Source organism: Ursus americanus, chromosome 29 (genome assembly GCF_024610735.1).
Source record: "Ursus americanus isolate L20-20 chromosome 29, mUrsAme1.1.p, whole genome shotgun sequence".
Taxonomy (NCBI): Eukaryota; Metazoa; Chordata; class Mammalia; order Carnivora; family Ursidae; genus Ursus; species Ursus americanus.
This window is the reverse complement of record NC_142155.1, coordinates 26955477-26975074: the sequence shown is the minus strand read 5'-3', so window position 1 is coordinate 26975074 and position 19598 is coordinate 26955477. Positions and strand designations below refer to the sequence as shown.

At 38.4% G+C, this 19598-nt stretch overlaps 1 protein-coding gene across 1 annotated transcript; it reads right to left on the bottom strand.

Annotated features, from left to right (window-relative positions):
- Nucleotides 1-4634: 4634 nt before the first annotated feature.
- On the bottom strand, nt 4635-5883 carry DEFB113 (defensin beta 113). Its single transcript, XM_045804724.1, has 2 exons — nt 5826-5883; nt 4635-4825 (listed from the first exon to the last, which is right to left on the bottom strand). Exons 1-2 carry the CDS (start codon nt 5881-5883, stop codon nt 4635-4637), a joined length of 249 nt encoding a protein of 82 aa, XP_045660680.1.
- Between the last annotated feature and the right edge of the window lie 13715 nt (nt 5884-19598).

Here is a 19598-nt window from a genome sequence, read left to right as displayed (position 1 = left end):
GGAAATTGTGGCCTGAGCAGAAGGCTGATGCGTAATGAACTGAATCACCGATTTCCCTCCTTGAAATTTATTTTTTTGAGTTTTGGTATGGATAATGCTGTTCTCCTAATATCATTTGGGAAATCTTCTCTTCTAGACTATTGTACAAAGGTACCTGTGTATAATGAGTACGCTTTCACTATTTAAATATTTAGAAAAATTCAGCAGTGAAGCCATCTATACCTGGTATTTTCTATGTGGGAAGATTTGTAAATAGACATCATTAAAAAAGGATATGAATTATTTATGTTGCAAATTTTTTTCTTGAGTGAATCTTGATGGTTTACATCATTTGAGGAATTTTTTTTCATAACAGTTATCAAAGTATAGGTGTAACATTGCTTATAATATTCTTTTACTGTTCTTTTAATATTTTTATATCTGATTGATTTCTTCTATTCATTCCTGATATTGGTCATTTGTGCCTTCTCTTTTTCCCTCTCTTTCTTTTTTTTAATCAACCTGGCTAGATATTTCTGAAAGTCAATTTTTTACCTTTTTAAGAAAACAGTTTTTGCTTTTGATTTTTTCCTATTGTTTCTCCATTTTATAGTTAATTAATTGCTGATCTTATTTTATTATTTCCTTCCTTCTGTTGAGTAAAAATAAGGGTTTCATTGAGATATTTAATTTATAAAATGAGATTTAATTTGCCCTTCTCTTTCTAAATTTTTTTTTCCCCTTTTTCTAAGTTCTTAAAGTGGAAGCTTAAATCATTGGTTTGAAACATTTCAAAAATATTTATGTATTTATTTATGTATTTATGTATGTATGTATTTATTTATTTATTTGAGAGAAAGCGTGCAGATCTGTGTATGCATGCAAGGTAGGGGTGGGGTGGAGTGAGGTGGGGAAGAGCAGAGGAGGAAGGAGAGAGAGGGGGAAAGAATCTCAAGTAGAATTGTGCTGAGCGGGAAGCCCAACTTGGGGCTGTATCTCCCAACCCTGAGATCATGACCTGAGTTGAAACCAAGACTACGGTGCTCAAAGGACATAGCCACCCAGGCGCCCATCTTATTTTTTATTATAACCATTTGAAAATACTGTGGTTATAGGCTTGGGCTCCCTTTTTGTCAATGTCTCTTTGTTTTTGTGTGTGTCACTGTCTTTGTCTCTTGTTCCCTCTCTCCCTCCCTCCCTCTCTCTCTCTCTCTCATCACTTGTACCAGAGGAAGCAATGTACCATGTTCTGAGAATCCCTGTGGAGTGGCCCAGATGATGTGGTCAGAATCCATGACCCTCTATTTAATAACTTGTAAAGAATTGAAGCTCTATGTCCAATAGCTCTCAAGATCAAAGTCTGGCAACAACCAAATGAGCAAGCTAAGAAACAGATCCTTCGACCCCTGTCAAGTATCTAGATGTCTATAGCTCCAGTCACCTGCTTTAGTGCAATTCCATCAGCGACCTTGAGACAGAAGCACCAAGCTAAGACGCTTCTGGAATCCTTTCCACAGCGTCTATGAGATAATAAAGGTTTTTAAAGCTGTTACCTCTTGGAATAATTTGTTATGCAGAAAAAAATAATTAATACAATATCTTGTCTTACATTCTCTATCTTTTAATTGGTATGTTTACATTTAATATTTATACTTAACAAAATTATAATATGGTTGTGTTTAAAACTGCCACGTTGTTTTCTATTTGCTCTCTCTGCCTTTTTCCTTCCTTTCCTATCTGTACATTTTTTTATTATTACATTTAATCTACTCCATTGGTTATATATACATATATTTTTGTTCTTGCTGTATGGTTTATAATACAGCTCTTTAACTTTCATGTATAATGTAACTCTTACAATCCTATACTAATATTTTACCTTTCCCATAGTTTGGGCTCATGTCATTCATGTCTTTCTGCAATGCAATAAATTGCACAATACATTATTACTTTTGTTTTGAGCAGTAAACTGTCTTTTACAGAGATTAAAAACTGAGGGAAAGAATATTATACATTTATCCACAAATTTACAAATTGTAACTCAATTTATTCCTTTGTGAAGATCCAAATTTCTATCTTTTATAGACTTACTTCTCCTGGAAAACTTTTGTATATTTCTCAAGAAAGGTCTGCTGACCTTTACCCATGTTGTAGCATGAGCTTGTACTTTATTCCATTTTATTGCCAAAATAATACGCCATTGTATGGTTATTTCACATGATGTTTACCCATCCATCAGTCTGTAAATATTTGGGTTGTTTCCACATTGTGGCTATTATGAATCACGCTGCTATGGCCATTTGTGCGCAAGGTTTTGCATTGATATTTTTCAAATCTCCTGCATATATGCCTGCGAGTGGGATGGCAGAATTAGATGGAAATTCCAGGCTTAACTTTTTCAGGAATCGGCACTTTACTTTCCCAAGCGTTTGCACTAGTTTACACTCTCACTAGCGATATCTGAGAGTTCGCATTTCTTCATATCCTAACCAACATTTGTTAATGTGTCTTATGTTCATTATAGCTCTGTTAGGGGGTGGGAAGTGGTAACTCACTGTGGTGCTGATTTGCATTGCCTTGATGGCTGTTGAAATTAAATACCTTTCCATGAGCTTGTTGAACATTCGCATATCCTCTTTGGAGATATGTCTATTCAACTCCGCTGTCCATTTTATAATTGAGTTAGTGTGTTTTTATTATTGAGTTATAACTATTCTTCATATATTCACAGCTACCTTGATTGGGAAGCTTCTGGTTGTCACGGCGACTTGCAGAGACCAGAGTTGGACAATCATGAGACAGCTGAACTGCCACAAAGTTGGCTGTTCTTACTGAGATTCAGCATTTTGGTTTGGTTTGTTTTTTAATAAATAAATGCTTGTTGGGTTTTTGTCAATCTGTGGTTAATTTGGAAAGCTCTTGAAAAGTTGTTTTTGACAATTTCTTGCCCCTGTTTTGCTGCTTTTGTGAAGGGACAGAATTTTGGTCTCTTTATTCCATCATTTCGGAAGTCCTGCCTATGATTCATTATGTATTGTTTCTTTTTTCTTTTTAAAAAACTTCTATAGTTTGGAAGTTATATACACTTCTGGCTAATATTGCTGTGCCACAGACTACCCTGAAACTTGGTGGTTTAAAGCAAAAATAATTTTATTATTCTCATTGATTCTGTGGGTCAAAAATTAACACAGAACATAGTAGGAATGGGTTGCCTCTTCTCTTCTATGTCTGGGACCTCATCTGGGAAGACATTCCTCATCTGGGAAGTGAGTCTCATTGGCTAGGTTCTCCTTCTTACCCTCCTTTATGGAGTCTAATTTTTCTTAACATTCTTAAATGTTATTCCTTAGAATTTTGGACATTTTTTTTCTTCTCGTCAATCTGTAGTAGTCGTTTGGGTGATTTTATCTCATTGCTTCAGTTAATGGCTCCGGAAATCTATATTTGAAGCACATTTTTCTCTCCCAAGCTTCACACCTGTATATAGCTAAAAAGTCTGAACTTGACATGCCATAAATGTTCCTTTCCAAAAAATCTATGTCTCTTGCTCTATTTCCTAATGAATGATTGCAGTGTTCAGTATTTTATCCAAGTAAGAAAACTTGGAATTATCGTTTCCTCTTAAACCTTAAATTCACTGAACTTCTTACATTTTCTCTAAATCAGAATTCTCACCTAAATTTTTATATTTTCCAGATCGGTGCTGTAGCTAGAGGTAAAAGTATACTCAGTGGAGACTCTAAATTCTACACAACAAGATTTGCTGATAGAAAACTTTACAATTCATAAGAAAGTTGTGTCAATATTAATTCAATATTACAGTAGAATTAATGTGGAATGTGAAAAACCAGAAGCACAATGAATTCATTGAAGATGGGGATAAGGACAGAAGTATTAAATACTGAATTATAAGATAAAGAAGTTAAATAAATTTCTTAAGGGCCTGGAGAGGGGACCCTTGGTTTGGCTGCCTGTGTTCAGAATTAATTATGATAGAAGATTAGCTCTAGAATTAGAAATGGCCTTTTGTTTTGTTTTGTTTTCTTTGGACAGTCTCCAAAATTTGTATTCTCCAAATTTTATTATATTTTATAAGAGGAAAAAAAAATCCTCTAAAAATGTTTTTAATTTGCTTTTATTCTCATCACATTTTACTCCTAGTTGAGTTTTGTTTGATTGTTCTTACTCATAAATACATCACCAATAATGTCATAAATACATCACCAATAATGATACCTTAATATCATTAAGGTATTTATGACCTTGTGTTTAAGATTCAAGCACATTTTCCTGAAATTATAGAAAGGTAGCATAAACCATGATTGATGACTGATGCCTAGAAGATCATATGAAAATAACGAGGCTACTGCACAGGACAAATAAACAGGTCAGAGATAAATGGAAGTATCAACGATGAGAGGTGTTTGTCATGTGGGCAGGAGAGAACTTCTGCCAGTTTAATAAATAAGGTACCACTCTTCTTTACGTCTCTTGCATCAACCCAACACTGAACTCACTAGCCACCATGATATAATTGTGTAATCCAGAAGGCCAGAGGACACCCACACAAAAATAGATTGATAAAAAGTAGAAAGTTCATTTTTATTAATAGTAATGTTACAACTTAGTGTTATATAGTATGGTAGACTTCTAATTTACAGTATATGCCTTGTGCTATTGAGGGGTTTAGGGACAGGTTTTTGGTATTCCCGTATAACACAGCAGGGCTCAGTACTGCAGTAATTATATATGTACTCCCAAGTGTTGCATGAAGTCTTGCAAGCACCACGAACAAGGTAACATTCTCTTTTTTTCTCTCCATCTTCTTTTGTTTTTTTCTGTGAAACTAGGAAAAAGTATCTATGATCATAAATCCAGATTTAATCCCCTTGCGTAGATAGGCAGATAGATAATAGATAGACAGATAAGCATACAAAGTTGTTAAAGTAGAGAGTTAAACCATTTTGTTTCTAAAATCATGTCCAGGTAACTATAAAAAAAAGGTTCACATTTTGTCCCTTACAAATTGTGACAATATAAATACTTATTTATCCAACAATATCTCCTTTGCCAATAGCTTTAAAAAAAAGAATATCATTAAATATTTAATCGGTGCATGCTTCCTCAAGAGTAAAGAGAAAAAATGTGGAAAAAATAGTCTACCTGTTTTGTGTTCTAAATAACTATCTACCTCTAACACCCCCTCACCCAACAAATTGCTGGGCCAGTTGTAGAAAGCTTTTGTGTTCTAAATAACTATCTACCTCTAACACCCCCTCACCCAACAAATTGCTGGGCCAGTTGTAGAAAGCTTAATTTTGACAACAGCTACGGTATCAGTTCATTAATTCACATGTAAAAAGAGAAGGCAGTAGGAAGGGGTGCCTGGGTGGCACAGCGGTTAAGCGTCTGCCTTCAGCTCAGGGCGTGATCCCGGCGTTATGGGATCGAGCCCCACATCAGGCTCCTACGCTATGAGCCTGCTTCTTCCTCTCCCACTCCCCCTGCTTGTGTTCCCTCTCTCGCTGGCTGTCTCTATCTCTGTAAAAAAAAAAAAAAAAAAAAAAAAAAAAAAAGAAGGCAGTAGGAAGTTTGTAAGAAGTCATAGTCTCATCAAACAAAATAACAAACAGATTTAATTCTACATCGTGGGAGGTTTTTTCCCCCTTTATCTTTTCAACTATCAGTTCTACTCGTTTCTTCTTTCATGTGAAATAGAGTGAAATGCATTATAGATTCATGTGGAGTTTCCTAACAACAATTTAATTGTTTGATTTTTTTCCAGAGTAAACCATTCATAAAAAACATTTTGTTCTTCCCTCTTTTTTCATTTTAGCAAATATTACCTGATGGACCACAAGACACAGTGAAGACAAAGGTCAGGAAAATACAAAGTATCTTCATGGCTGGTATTGCTACTTCAGTGAAGTTGAGGCAGACCTCAAAATGACTGAGAGTTGTGCTATTCCCTGACAAAAGAAAGATGAACTCTTGTTTTTATAGCCTTCTCAGAGTAATTACCGTTCTGATTAATGCCGCCTTTCCAGCCTGAGCACATATCCATGTATTGTGTAATAGCAACAAGCGGAATAGAGGACTTAGTTCTGTTAGGACCTCAATGAGCCAAACGTGAACTCATTTTCAGTTATACAAGCAAATAATGGGGTGAAAGTCTTTTTAAATTTTTTAACTGAAAGCGCACAGTCTCATCTATATTTTCAGTCACGTGCTTTCTTGCACATCTACTATGTGCCAGGCGGTGTTTTAGGCACTTTACATAGATTCGCCAGCTTAATCTTCATTACACATTCTATGACACAGGAACTCCTTTTCCAATTGAGGAAAATTGTGGCACAGAAGGATTCTGTAATTGCCTCAAATCAGACATGTAGTGACTGGTAGAGCGGAGGTGAACTCTAAGGTAAGGGGATGCCAGAGTCTATACTCTATTACCTTCTTCACCCTCATACCCGAGTAAAAGAGTGTTTATCATGTGAAGTTATCCTCCGTATACTGGCCTGAACCAGACAGTTCCTGGGATGCACTTTTTCTACAAGAAAATATTTCTAAAACACAGTTTCAGTACTGTTACATTAAAAATGACCATAGTGATGCTATAAGAATAATCAGTATAATTCTTTTCATGGGATGACTTATTCATGGGACTGACTACTTCCTTCATAGGGGAAAGCAGTGTGTTAAAAGTTGAAAGAGCACTGGATTTGGGTACAGAAAACTAATCTGGCATCTGGCTCTTCTATTTACTAGCTGTATATTTGAGACAAATATTCACTGACTGAACTTCAAGATTCTCTCTTTGAAGGCTGGATTGGTAGGGCCAGCCACAGCCAGGGGGTTAAGGTAGGAATTACGGAGACACCATATGCAAAAAAGGATTTATAAATCATAGACATATAAATATAAATATTTTGGGTGTGAAAATCCAAAAAGATACATCCTTACGACTTAATGTCTCCCTCTGTCATTGAGGAAGAACACAAAATATAAGGATACTTTATAATCTGGGTTTTTAACGCAACAATCTAGTTTTGTTCATTCTCTGCTTCATTTCTTATCCAAAGGTGCTTATATATTTATAGCCACATCATGGGAAATCTATTTTCTCAATATCCTCTTTCTAAAAACACCCAAAAAAGACACTTTAAACTGCTGCAGATTTACTAAGACCTATTGTATGTAAGCAGAGCAAAATAACAGATATGAAAAACTCAATAGAAAATTAACAGGCCTGGCATTAGCATGGTGGGGGCATGGATGAGAAGACGACCAAGGCCAAAATGGCCCATTTTTGCTTCAGTGTGGCTGTATCCATTCTCTGTCTAAAATAAGCCACTCTTATCAAGCTGGAATATCAGCCAAATTCTTATAAATTGGATGACCTTCTTTTATCTCTTCGCTGAACTGTGAGGTTCCTAGTGACATCCGATTCACACAGAACAAAGATAAGGATTTGAGTGATTACCTTCCCAATTCTAGCCAGGAAGTGATATAAGTAGAACCAAAATGGATGCATGGAGAGAATTTATTGATTTATTGCTTAAAATGATATTTTAGGGCTTAATTTGAGACAGATACAGATTCTAGGTTTCTACTAATTACAACTTCTTTAAAAGGGGAAAGATGGAGACAAAGTGTGGGGAAAAGGACAAAAATGAGATTGCAAGGAATGATTAAGAAAAAGGAGATACAGAGGAATCTTTTTTTAAAGGTGAGAGAATGGACCTGAAGTATATGAACGAAATGGCAAGATGAGTGGGCCCCAAATATTTCTACTTAAAAAGAATTTTCCTGGATGAAAAAGTGTTGTTACTTCCTTTTTACAAGGTTAGATGATAATAGCTAATAATTATACACTTTAAAGCCATAGGTAAGGATCTTTGAAGTTGTCGGTTCTTGGTGAAAATAGTGTGGCTAGACTTTAGGGATTTGGGGTTGATTTGTGCCTACCAAGGAAGCTTTTCCAGGCCAATGCCTGTATGTTGAGAATGCCAGAAAAGGGCATGATGATAAGAAGACAGATGATCAAAAGAGAAAAGAACGTAAAGGAAATTAAAGAAAAGGAGAGGAGAGGAGAGGAAAGGAAAGAAAATGAGAAGAAAGGAAAGGAAAGAAAGGAAAGGAAAGAAAAAAGAAAAGCTATTCTCTTATAGGAGTTTCCAGTAAAACCCGACACTCTTGCATCAAGCCTTGATTTGTTGGCCTGGCACTGGGTCTTAGCTTTCACAGTCCAGGAAGTAAGAGCCTAAAACAACACTGAAGTCTCTTTTATTGTAAAACTATGATGCCATTTCCCTTCTTTGCTCTTGACTACCAGGCACCATGCATTATTTCACCCCTCCCCCTAGAAAAAATTGACTATTTTAATTCACTGAGGGATGCAAAGCTTTAAGTTTAAAGAATCCATTATGGGACTAATTTTATACACCAGTGGCAGACTGATTGGCACTTTTAGAAATTTTCAAATTGGTCAGAATAATAAAAACTTTTTTACAGATGACTGTTGGGGTTAACGTAGAGCATGAAATCAGCCATAATACCTGGCTTGCTAAAATGTAACGCAGAGGCCGCTGAGGGCAGGGAAGGTTTCGGAGAAGGGCAGAGGCCTTTGGAATGCCTTGCAATGCCGAGGCCTATGTGACCAGTCTGCCATTGAAATGCCACGGGAAGTTGCCTTCCCGAAGGTTTCTTAGCCCAGACAGTCACCCTGTGATCTAAGAGACGTAAGCATTGTCCCTTAAGCTCTGTGTAGCAGAACTCGTAGACTATGCCCAAATTAGCATACCGTGTCTTCCCGGGAAACAGATCCTCCCAGTTTCAGTAAGACCCCATGTCACATCATGTGCTTGAGGACCAGTGATAAAGGATTTGTGATTATCTCGAATAATCTTGATTATCTTGAATAAAAGCAGGAGCAAAGAAGAGAAAAGGGTCTTCGTCTCTGAGCGTTGAACCCCTTGCCCTTTTCCTCTCTCTCACGGCAAAGTTTGGAGCAATCTTTCATCTGCCGGTATAGGGATTGCTGGCCATTCCCGGCAGATGAGGACAAGGAGGATTAAATTACTAAGAAAACAAAAGACTGCAGAGATGTCAGGGGCTGGAACTTCTGCTACAGTTTCTACTTCTTTCCATTATAAAAAGCTTTTACGCAGGCTCTAGTAATTATTGATGGTTCATATATTTAGAAGCCCTGAGTCCCTGAAGCTCAGGCTCAGCCCTTCCTGATCCGGATGCACCTTGAAAACATGTTAAATGCTTCTTATGTGCAATGCTTCTTACGTGCAAGGCACCGTGCCATTAGTTTACAGGTATCCTGTGTTTAAATCTCACGAAAGCCCTAGGAAGTAGGAATAATATTTGGCCCCATTTTCATTCACAAGGAAACTGACGCAGAGATTTAAGTAAGTTACTTACTTAAGTAACAAAGTCAACCACTAGCTGGTAAGTGGTGAAACTGAAATTGAACATGGTCTATTGTCAGAGCCCACGTTCTTAACCATTATTATTACTAGTATTCCAGTCACCTGGAATACTTGTCTTAGAGTTACAAAGGAACTTATATAATACAATAATGAAAATGAGGTTTCCAGTATAAAAGAAATATTACAACTCATTGTTCTCATTCTTTATTTTTACAGCTTAAAGACACTCTGAAAGCAGAAACTTTGTAGAGAAAACAGTCCTAGGAGATTGTTTTTAGGAGAATCTAGAGAAAATTTGGAGAATAGCAGAAACTGATCTTTCCTTTCATCCCAACAAATAATCTTTCCAGTCCCGTCTGAGTCTTCCTTGACATTCTAAGGAATAGGGGAGAGCATCGCATATTATGTATTCTCACTGAGGATGGTCGAAAGCAAGTTCTCGTGCGGAACTCTGATGCAATGTGTAGCTATTCTGCTATATTACACCATGCATGGGTGTGAAAGGCCATGATATAAACCTTACATTTTATTTATTTATTTATTTATTTATTTATTTATTTATTTATTAGTTGTATCCAAATTCCAGTTAGTTAACATACAATATTAGTTTCAGGTGGACAATAGAGTAATTCAACACTTCCATACAACACCCCGTACTTATGACAAGTGCACTCCTCTATCCCCATCACCTATTTCACCCACCCATTCCTCCACCTCCCCTCTGGTAACCATCAGTTTATTCTCTATAGTTGAGTCTTAAACCTTAAATTTTAAACCAGCCTTAAAGATAACTATTAGAATGTATGGTCTCATGGGATAATGTTATCCAATGTCTATTGGCTTGTACGCTTTGTCTTAATCTTAATTTATAGTTTATCAAATGTATTTTCTGTACTATCCCATTACTCATGAATCATCCTTTTAAAAAAAATTACACATAAAAGAATTGATGTTGAGCCAGTTGCTTACAGTCTTATCACAGTTAAAGCATGTGAAATGTTTCTGCCTAATCACTACGGCTACCATTGCTAGTACTACTAACTACTAATAAAGTATCAGTACAATGGGCATGTTTATATAAGTGATTCAGTTCCAGTAATAACCTCTTCCGGTGGGTAGGATGATGGCTAACACTCATACTTTTTTTTTTTTTAAGATTTATTCATTTATTTGAGAGAGAGAGAGAGAGAGAGTGAGCGCACAAGCAGGAGGGGCAGAGGGAGAGAGAATCTGAAGCAGACTCCACACTAAGTGCGGAGCTTCATGCGGGGCTCAGTCTCACAACCCTGAGATCAGGACCTGAGCCGAAATCAGGAGTTGGTCGCTCAACCAGCTGCACCACCCAGGCACCCCTACCACCCACACTTTCAAACGTGTCCTTGAGCTCAGAGTTATAGATGTTGGGTGTAAGTGAAGTTTCGGTGGTAGGAAAGAAGAAGGGAAGGTAAAGGAGAGAGGCATTAAAATGTACAGATTAATAAATACTGAGAGATAATATAAAAGAAAGCCACAGCAACGTAGGTAGGGCCCATTACAGTTTTAGCTTTTCATATAGTGATTTAGAAATCTTAATCTGAAGCCATATCCCGTAGCTATTGCTTAGAAGATGCTTAAGCAATACTTACCTAATGAAAATAAATTTTTTTGTTGTTACTGATGCCTCCTCCTAATATCTTTGTTAGCCTGTCACTTAAGTTGATGGTTATGGAGCAATAGCATTCTGTAACCGTCAGAATATGCTTATTACCTTGTGATATTATGTATCAGTGAGCTGCCTCGCACTAAGGAAATCCGTGTGGCGATCAAAGTACTACATTTTTAAAAAGATTTTTTTTATTTATTTGAGAAAGAGAGAGAGAACGAGTGGGGGGAAGGGCAGAGGGAGAAGCAGACTCCCTGCGGAGCAGGGAGCCCACACGGAACTCAATACCAGGCCCTTGGGATCCTGACCTGAACTGAAGACAGACACTTAAGCAACGGAGACACCCAGGTGCCCCAAAGTATTACATTTTAATTTTGAAAATAGAGTATTGATTATCTACCGTGAGACATTATTATTTGCCTCATCTTCTTACATCTGTGTGAATTTTAAGGTACTGGTTATAAATTCAATAGCCATTAGTATTCATCTCACGGATTCTGCATACGATCCACTTCTCTGTGTCAATTCTGATTTTACTCAGATGAAGACTGCTTCCTCACTGAACACGTGTTACTTTAAACTCACCCAACTATAATGTTCTTTTTTGTTCAGAAGGATTTTGGGTCTGTGTGTGTATGTGTTATGTATTGATATGTGGTATTTAGGACTCATTATCAAGCATTTCAATCACATCTTTCAAGTCCTCCACCTTTTTACCCAGAAACACTGTTGATTTGTCTTCTTCTGGTCTCTGCTGTTCACATGTCATCTTACCAGAGATTTTGAAGGCTTTTTTGGTGTCTATTCTAATAATAGTAACCCTAATGATGACATAAATTCACTCCAATTTGTGTGTGTGCGTGTGTGTGTGTGTGTGTGTGTATATTCCTCATTTGTCTTTATTTGCAAATAGCTTGGTTCATTATTGGCTTCTTTTATTATTTACTCGTATATTATGGTATGATTATTATTACTATTAACATTAACTTCTCACTGAAATGCAAACTCCATGGGGGCAGGGATTTTGACAGCTACACAAAGGAGTTTAGGATAGAATAGGCATTTAATTCATATGAATGGGGATTGAAATAAAGTTATTGAAATAAAGTTATACCTACTGAATGGGGATTGAAATAAAGTTATGGTAGCTATTGTAGTATTTATCACTTATCTATCTAAACATTTTTGGAAAATGGCACTTCTGAGAAAGTGAATGTGAGAATAAACAATTCAGTTTCTAATCTTAAGGGATGAGAGACCAATGCACAAAGAGTTTTTATCTATTTATTTCCATTTTGGTGGGTATGGAAGATGATCACAGGTACTAAATTATGATTTACCCTCCATATACAGCTTATATGAAGGAGCGCCATGAGAGAAATGTTTTTTTTTTTAAAGATTTTATTTATTTATTCGACAGAGATAGAGACAGCCAGGGAGAGAGGGAACACAAGCAGGGCGAGTGGGAGAGGAAGAAGCAGGCTCATAGCAGAGGAGCCTGATGTGGGGCTCGATCCCATAACGCCGGAATCACGCCCTGAGCTGAAGGCAGACGCTTAACTGCTGTGCCACCCAGGCGCCCCGAGAGAAATGTTCTAAGGATAGAACAAAGGATAACCTTTACAACTCCACTTTCTATTTTATTTTTTACATTTAGCAAAAGGTTTGGTTCTTATCAGATGCCCAATAAGTAATAGTGAATTTGTATCAAACATTTACTAAATATAAGGTGATGCCTGAATGCTTTTCATTTATGATCTCTGTTAAACATAACACCAACCTTAAGAAGTAGTTATACTATCATTGTACAACTTAAAGGCTTACAGGCATTCATTTAGTAACCTGTTAAAATCCCTGTACTAGTAATTTCCATTGCTGATATTAGATCCCAAAGCAATCTGATTCTTGAACCCACATTCTTACCTGTTACACTAGAACCAATGATTTTGTGAATGAACAAAACTCTGAAAGGTGATACTGAATTTCTTTAATTTCTTTATGTCTCTGTTTATAGCAAGGAACTAAAGCTATTAACCTTTAGTAAATGGTAGACAACTGACAAACCCTAAAGATAAAAGGCAAACTCATGCCCAGAAACAGCGGAAAGATTAGCTGAACCAATGGCTCTCTGAACGTCATAATTTTTAGAACCATGGCAATAATTTAAAAAAAGTAAAGCCCATACTCCTGGGCACCACCCTCAAACAGTCCCATTCTGTTATTCAGGGATGTGGTTTAGAAATTTGCACTTTTAAATAAATCCCCCCAAATCTTTCTTATGCTTGCTTACCCAGGTCTAATACCACTGATTTATGCACATTTTGCTTTTGTTGGAGGAAATTCATCTACATCATTTCTTCTCTTCACACAGTCAGTCTCATCTCTGCCCCTGCTCTACTTAAGTTCTTCCCAGAATGCAGAATGAAGCATATTTTTCTCCCCACCAAGCCCGGAAGAACACGAATACCCCGGGATGGCTGTGTCCAGCCCTCTACTGAGGCAGTGTAATGGTGTGGACAGACTGACCCAAGTGCAAATGACACTTTAGTACTGTCTAGCCATGTGGCCCTGTGCAAAGGGTGTTTCCATTCTGAGTCTCGGCTTTATTAGGGGGATTGGGAATAAAACCTGCACATGTGATGTGAAGATAGAACAACAAAGATGAATACTTGATATGACCTAAAGTAATGCTTCTTCCTTTTGCTTTCCTGCCCTCTACATTTTACTGTGTTCTAGGATTCTAAGATGAGGTCACACAGTAAGAGTTTATTTTAGGAGCTGAAACCGTGCTGAAGAATATAGAAAGCTGGTCAAATGCAGGCTCACATTCTTTGGAAAGTGGTTCATGGACTCTCAGAAATGAAGAAACAAGATTTATAAAGTATTTCTCAAGTCCATTTATTTATTTTTTAAAAAGATTTTTATTTATTTATTTGACAGAGACAGCCAGCGAGAGAGGGAACACAAGCAGGGGGAGTGGGAGAGGAAGAAGCAGGCTCCTAGCGGAGGAACCTGATGTGGGGCTCGATCCCAGAACGCCGGGATCACGCCCTGAGCCGAAGGCAGATAATCAATGACTGCGCCACCCAGGTGCCCCTCAAGTCCATTTAATACAGGTCTCTACTTCTGGTCATCCATACCCCTGATAAATCACCTCCATCTGGTTCTCCTCGACTAGACTGACTGATTTTCAGAGATAGAATGAGCCTATTCCTTCACGTTAGCAAAACTTGGAGTTGAATGCCAGGCATGCTTTTTACTAAGTCTTCTTTTTAAGGTCCAGTTTCCTTATCTGTAAAATGGTGATTTTAATATCAAACTTATTGACTTCTACTGCCTGTGAAAAGAAATAATGCATGAATCTGACAAAGAAGACACCCACTAAGAACCTTAAAAATTACCGAATTCTTACTCTGGATTGGTACAACTCAAGACTTTAGGATAAAGCAGTAGGGCAGGATAAGCATGGTCACAACCATTCTTGGTACTTAATTTTCAGACTGAATTGCTCTTCATTAAATTCAAGAGTGTTAGGAGAGAGAGAATATCAGGAGAGGCACTCTAATACGTGATCAAGGATGAATTCTCCTGTCCTGAGACAGGGGTGGCCCACAAAGTGTGTCCCTTACATAGATGCAAAGTTAGATATTCCCGACAGCATCATGTATGCGAGGAATAAACTACAGGGCAGGGAGCTGATGCTCAGTGAGCGATGGCATGAGTGGTCGGGGGCGGGGGAGTGGTCAGGGAGTGGGAGGGGACTGGTCTCATCCAGATTTTTAGGCCACAGTGAAGTGACGGATTTCATTAGGTTTGATGGAAGCCATTTAAGAGTTTATAAGTTCACTTTGGCTCTAGTGGTACTGTTTAGAAGGGAACAGGAAGAGGGACAGGGAAGGAGGTAACTTTGGAGACAACTTTAGTGATCTGTGAGGACAAGAACATGGCTTAAAGGGTCTCTGTTAGCTGCCCATCCATTGTTCTCCTTGTACTTTATTCCTCTCATGGCTTTGCTCAGTTTTCCTCTCTGGGAACCTGCCTAAACTCCTACCTCTCAGATCTGACCACAGATAAGCAGAGCCTGTGCCTGACATTTCAACCCATTGCCAGATCACTGATCATTGATAAGTCTGCCCTGTCCTCCTTGTTTCCGGTCACCTTGGGTTGGACTCCCTGTACTTTCTTAAGGTACAATCCGACAATATGTCATATGGAGCCATGTGGGAGTTTAGAGCAGAACGTTTTCCTTTTATCTCATGATACATGTGCACTTTGGGGGACATTGATATCCCCCAACTATGTTGCCTTCTAACACCCTGGGACAAAAACAAAACAAAACAAACAGAAGCTCCCTCCTCCCGCCCACCCTGGGAAAAATTGCAGGTTAGTTGAGAGATGAGAATAAATGTGTGAGAGGAAAGAGAGAGAGAAGAAAAAAGAGGAAGAGAGAGGAAGGGAATAACATAGAGATTGACTGGTAAATGGATGCAGCTCCGATGTGTTAAGATAGTATTTCTTGAACTCGAATGTGCATGTGAATAATCTAGATTCTTGTTGAAAAGTAGGTTCTATGTCAGTAGGTATGGGACAGGTGAGAGACGTTCCATTACTTACAAGCTCTCTCATGGTATGAATTATCTCGATCTGCGGTGCCCATGGAGTACAGAGACCCTCGTGTACATGTCTGAGCAGACACTTCCTCTGTAGGGTTGTGCTGCTGGTCCTGTCTCACACGGTCTTCCTGGAAGAGAGCTCCCCAGGGTGTGGTGATAACCACAGAGTGGAGGCACACTAGTACAATGGCAATTATTCTTTCATCCATCATCCATGGATGTTTTAGTTGCCGTGGAAGTTGAAACAGGAGCAGGAATATATACATGAATTTTGGTTACACAGTTTTTAGGAAAATGGAATTCTCCAGTTAGTCTCTCTCCTTCAGTCAAGAGCGTGAGTACAGTTCAGAGGGGAAGAAAACTTCAGCTTTTCTCCTTGTAAGATGCGAAGGAAAACCTTTAAGAAGAATAGGTAGTAGAGAAGAGACATTACCAGTGAAAATAAAACAGTAATTTAAATTTAGGTTTCTATTTCAGGTAAGAGTTAAAGATATTAAAAGATTACTGGTTTTTTTTTTTACTTTTATTTTTATTTCTTTAAAGATTTTATTTATCTGAGAGAGAGAGAGAGAGCACGAGCGTGGGGAGTGGGGAGCAGGCAGAAGGAAGAAGCAGACTCCCTGCTGCTGGGCTCAATCCCTGGACCCTGAGATCATGACCTGAGCTGAATGCAGACGCCCAATGGACTGAGCCACCAAGGTGCTCAAGGATTACTGTTTTGACCATAATCTTTGGGCTAGCTCCCCAAAGCTTCCAATCTTAATGTTCTTAGTCACAAGTTTAGCCCTGTCCTGCTGAATTAATCCTGGATTCTTTATCAGCCCTATTACTGTATTTACTTGATTCATAAATGGTAACCTGGATCAAACTTCAAGAATGCCCTTCAAAAGGCTTCAAGGAAAAATCCCAATAAATATGTTACTCTTCCTTGCAGGAATGTGTGCCAAAAAGAAGGAAAATGTTAGAAATAATTCTTATGGCAGGTGCAGTTTCTTTAAGAATGAGATTATATATATGAAGCTCTCTAGTTTTGGGGAGGAGAGACACCATATTCCTAGTTCACCTGTGTGGCTCCTGGTTTAGTTTACTGAATCGTAGAAAATTATTGAATCTGTGCCTTATTGAGCAGGACTGCAGCTGAAAAACTTCCTCAACATACCTCAGAAAAACTAAAGAGAACCTTCATGTGTCATGCAAAGCTTAGTGCTTTTCAAGGATTAAGTTAGTTAATGATTCCCTGGCAGTCTATTGGGTAGTGGTTTCAAGTGTTTGATCTCCAAATCTCCAGCTTTCATTGAGAAACTTTATTACCCTTGTTTTTTAAAACTATCTTCCCGATTGACATAGTTGTCTGTGGAGATTGAAACCCTGTGGGCGATACACGGACAGCTTGTCTGTGAGTCACAGACGTTGTACTTTAGGACATCAGCCCACAGGTCTCCTCTGTCCTCCGCAGGGTCCTTCTGTGGCTTCTGTGTTCTGTTTGATGGCCAATATGTTCTCCTTTGAAGTGGCTAGCCAATCTTCACCACCTTGTGAGTTTACTTACAACTCTTCTGTCTGTTCATGGCTCTGAGACTCATTGCTGTTTCAGTGATTTCGCACTCGTCATCTTCTCAGGTTGGGGGTCACCTCTCCCCGCTACTTCTATTGCTACCATTGCTGCTCCACCTGAAGTCTAGACTCTTCTTTCCTGACCAATGTTGTGCCTCATTATTCAAGGTCTCCAAAGGGGATATCTATGCACTCTGAATTTCCTACACATCCCCAGTGTAGCAACTATAATGTTTCATGTCACTATCATAAACAGTGTTTTTCCAATTCTCTGCCTTGCGTAGAACTGGGACCAGGTCTCTCACAACCTAGTTGTAGAACACCAAGGCCTTTGCTGGGTTGGTTGTCCTTTCCCCACCTCCACCCTATGTTGGGGACCCCTCCCCTCTGACCTTTATCACCCTAGTTTTTGGTTTTCTCTTTCATCTAGTATGTAAAGTTAGCTCATTCTGATGAACACAATTGGGTAATTAACAATTTTACGTTGCACTTTGTCTAAAGCTTCTGGCTATTCAGTAAGGGTTCTGAATTCTCTCTCTGTCTGCCATGTTACCAGAATCAGAAATCTCTGAGTGTTTTTTTTTTCTAATTTTTTAAAGTATAATTTTGCCCAATGATATGAAGTCTCAGACATGAGTGTGGAAAGGAAATCTATTTAAAAGCCAGGATATTTACAGGAAACAGTTCTGAAAAAGATAAGAAAAGGGGCCTAACTTTGGAATTTTCTTATCACCTAATATGAACCAGAGGTCAAAGCAATAATAATCAATATTCTTCTCTGAGTCTGTTTGTTAATAAAACTAAATGTCTTCTCTTAATAATTTGCATTCAATCTTTGAAAGATTATGGGACTTGGCCTTTGAATTGGTGTCTTTCAGCTCTCGAATATATGATACCTGCTGTTGATTGATCTCATCACGGTTGATGGCAACCAAATGCAACACCCGACATGTCTAGGCTGTCTGCCAAGACACACACATATACATGCACCCTGAGAAAAGTCATCAAAAGTTTTTCTCCACTCTGGTCTAAATTATTATTCTCAAGAAAGAGTTAAAATAGCTCAAGAAAAACAGAAGAATTTATATTTTTTCAAAGATTTATTTATTTTAGAAAAAGAACAAGTGTGCAAGTGGGGGGAGGGGTGGAGAGAGAGAGAGACTCTCAAGCAGACTCCCCACTGAGCACAGAGCCGAACAAGGGGCTCGATCCCATGACCCTGAGATCATGACTGAGCAGAAATCAAGAGCCAGTTGCTTAACCAACTGAGCCACCCAGGTACCCCAAAGAAGAATACGAAGTTAAAAAATGTCAGATATAAATTCAGCAAAAGCTGGTTTTGAGAAGAGGCAGTGAGAATGGTGGACTTATACCTCCTCTCAGGGGTTTCTTTTTCCTGGCTTCCTATTCTCCAGGTTCATCTGTTCCATTATCCTCTGTCTCACAACGTAGCTCCCTTATATCCTTACGGCTCAGGTAGTATCATATTGTCCCCAACCTGATTTGACATAAACCCTCAATGCCTCTGTTCAACACTGATCTCAATATCCCTCTTTCCCCCCCAATATATAAACTGTATAAATCACACATCCTGAGTTAAATAAAAGATATGCAGTCTCAGTAAAGAGACAAAAATTATTTCCAGTGAGAAGTTAGAAGATTAAAACCTGATTTAACATTAGTATTGTCGTTTACCTGTATTGAGTGATTTCTATGCACATTTATTCAGTGATTCCTGGCGCTGGAAATTGGAAAATGAGTTGTTGCTACCACCATTATATATATAAGAAAACCAAAATGTAGGGGCACCTGGGTGGCACAGTGGTTAAGCGTCTGCCTTTGGCTCAGGGCGTGATCCTGGAGTTCTGGGATCGAGCCCCACATCAGGCTCTTCCGCTATGAGCCTGCTTCTTCCTCTCCCACTCCCCCTGCTTGTGTTCCCTCTCTCGCTGGCTTTCTCTATCTCTGTCGAATAAATAAAAAAAAAAAAAGAAAAGAAAACCAAAATGTAGCCAAGTTAAGTAACATGCTCAAAGTTACATAACTAGCAAGAATAACATTCAGCTAGCTCCAAAATCATCTGACTCCTGGCAGTGTGACACGAAGTCCTATATTCCAACTACTTTGCCTACTCTCTCTATATAACTACACATCTAAAACAGATGTCAATCAAAGCATGTCCACGTAGGGGCAAAAGTGTATATGAAGCAGAACCACAGGAGACAAAACCTGATTACACCTGTCAATTAACTTTTCTAGGGAAAGTAGCATCCTAAGAATATGTTGAAGTGAATATTACTCCTACCTGGTGGTAGTAAACTTATTTGGGATAGGAAAACCTCAGGCCTTCGTTCCGATGCTATTTAACAT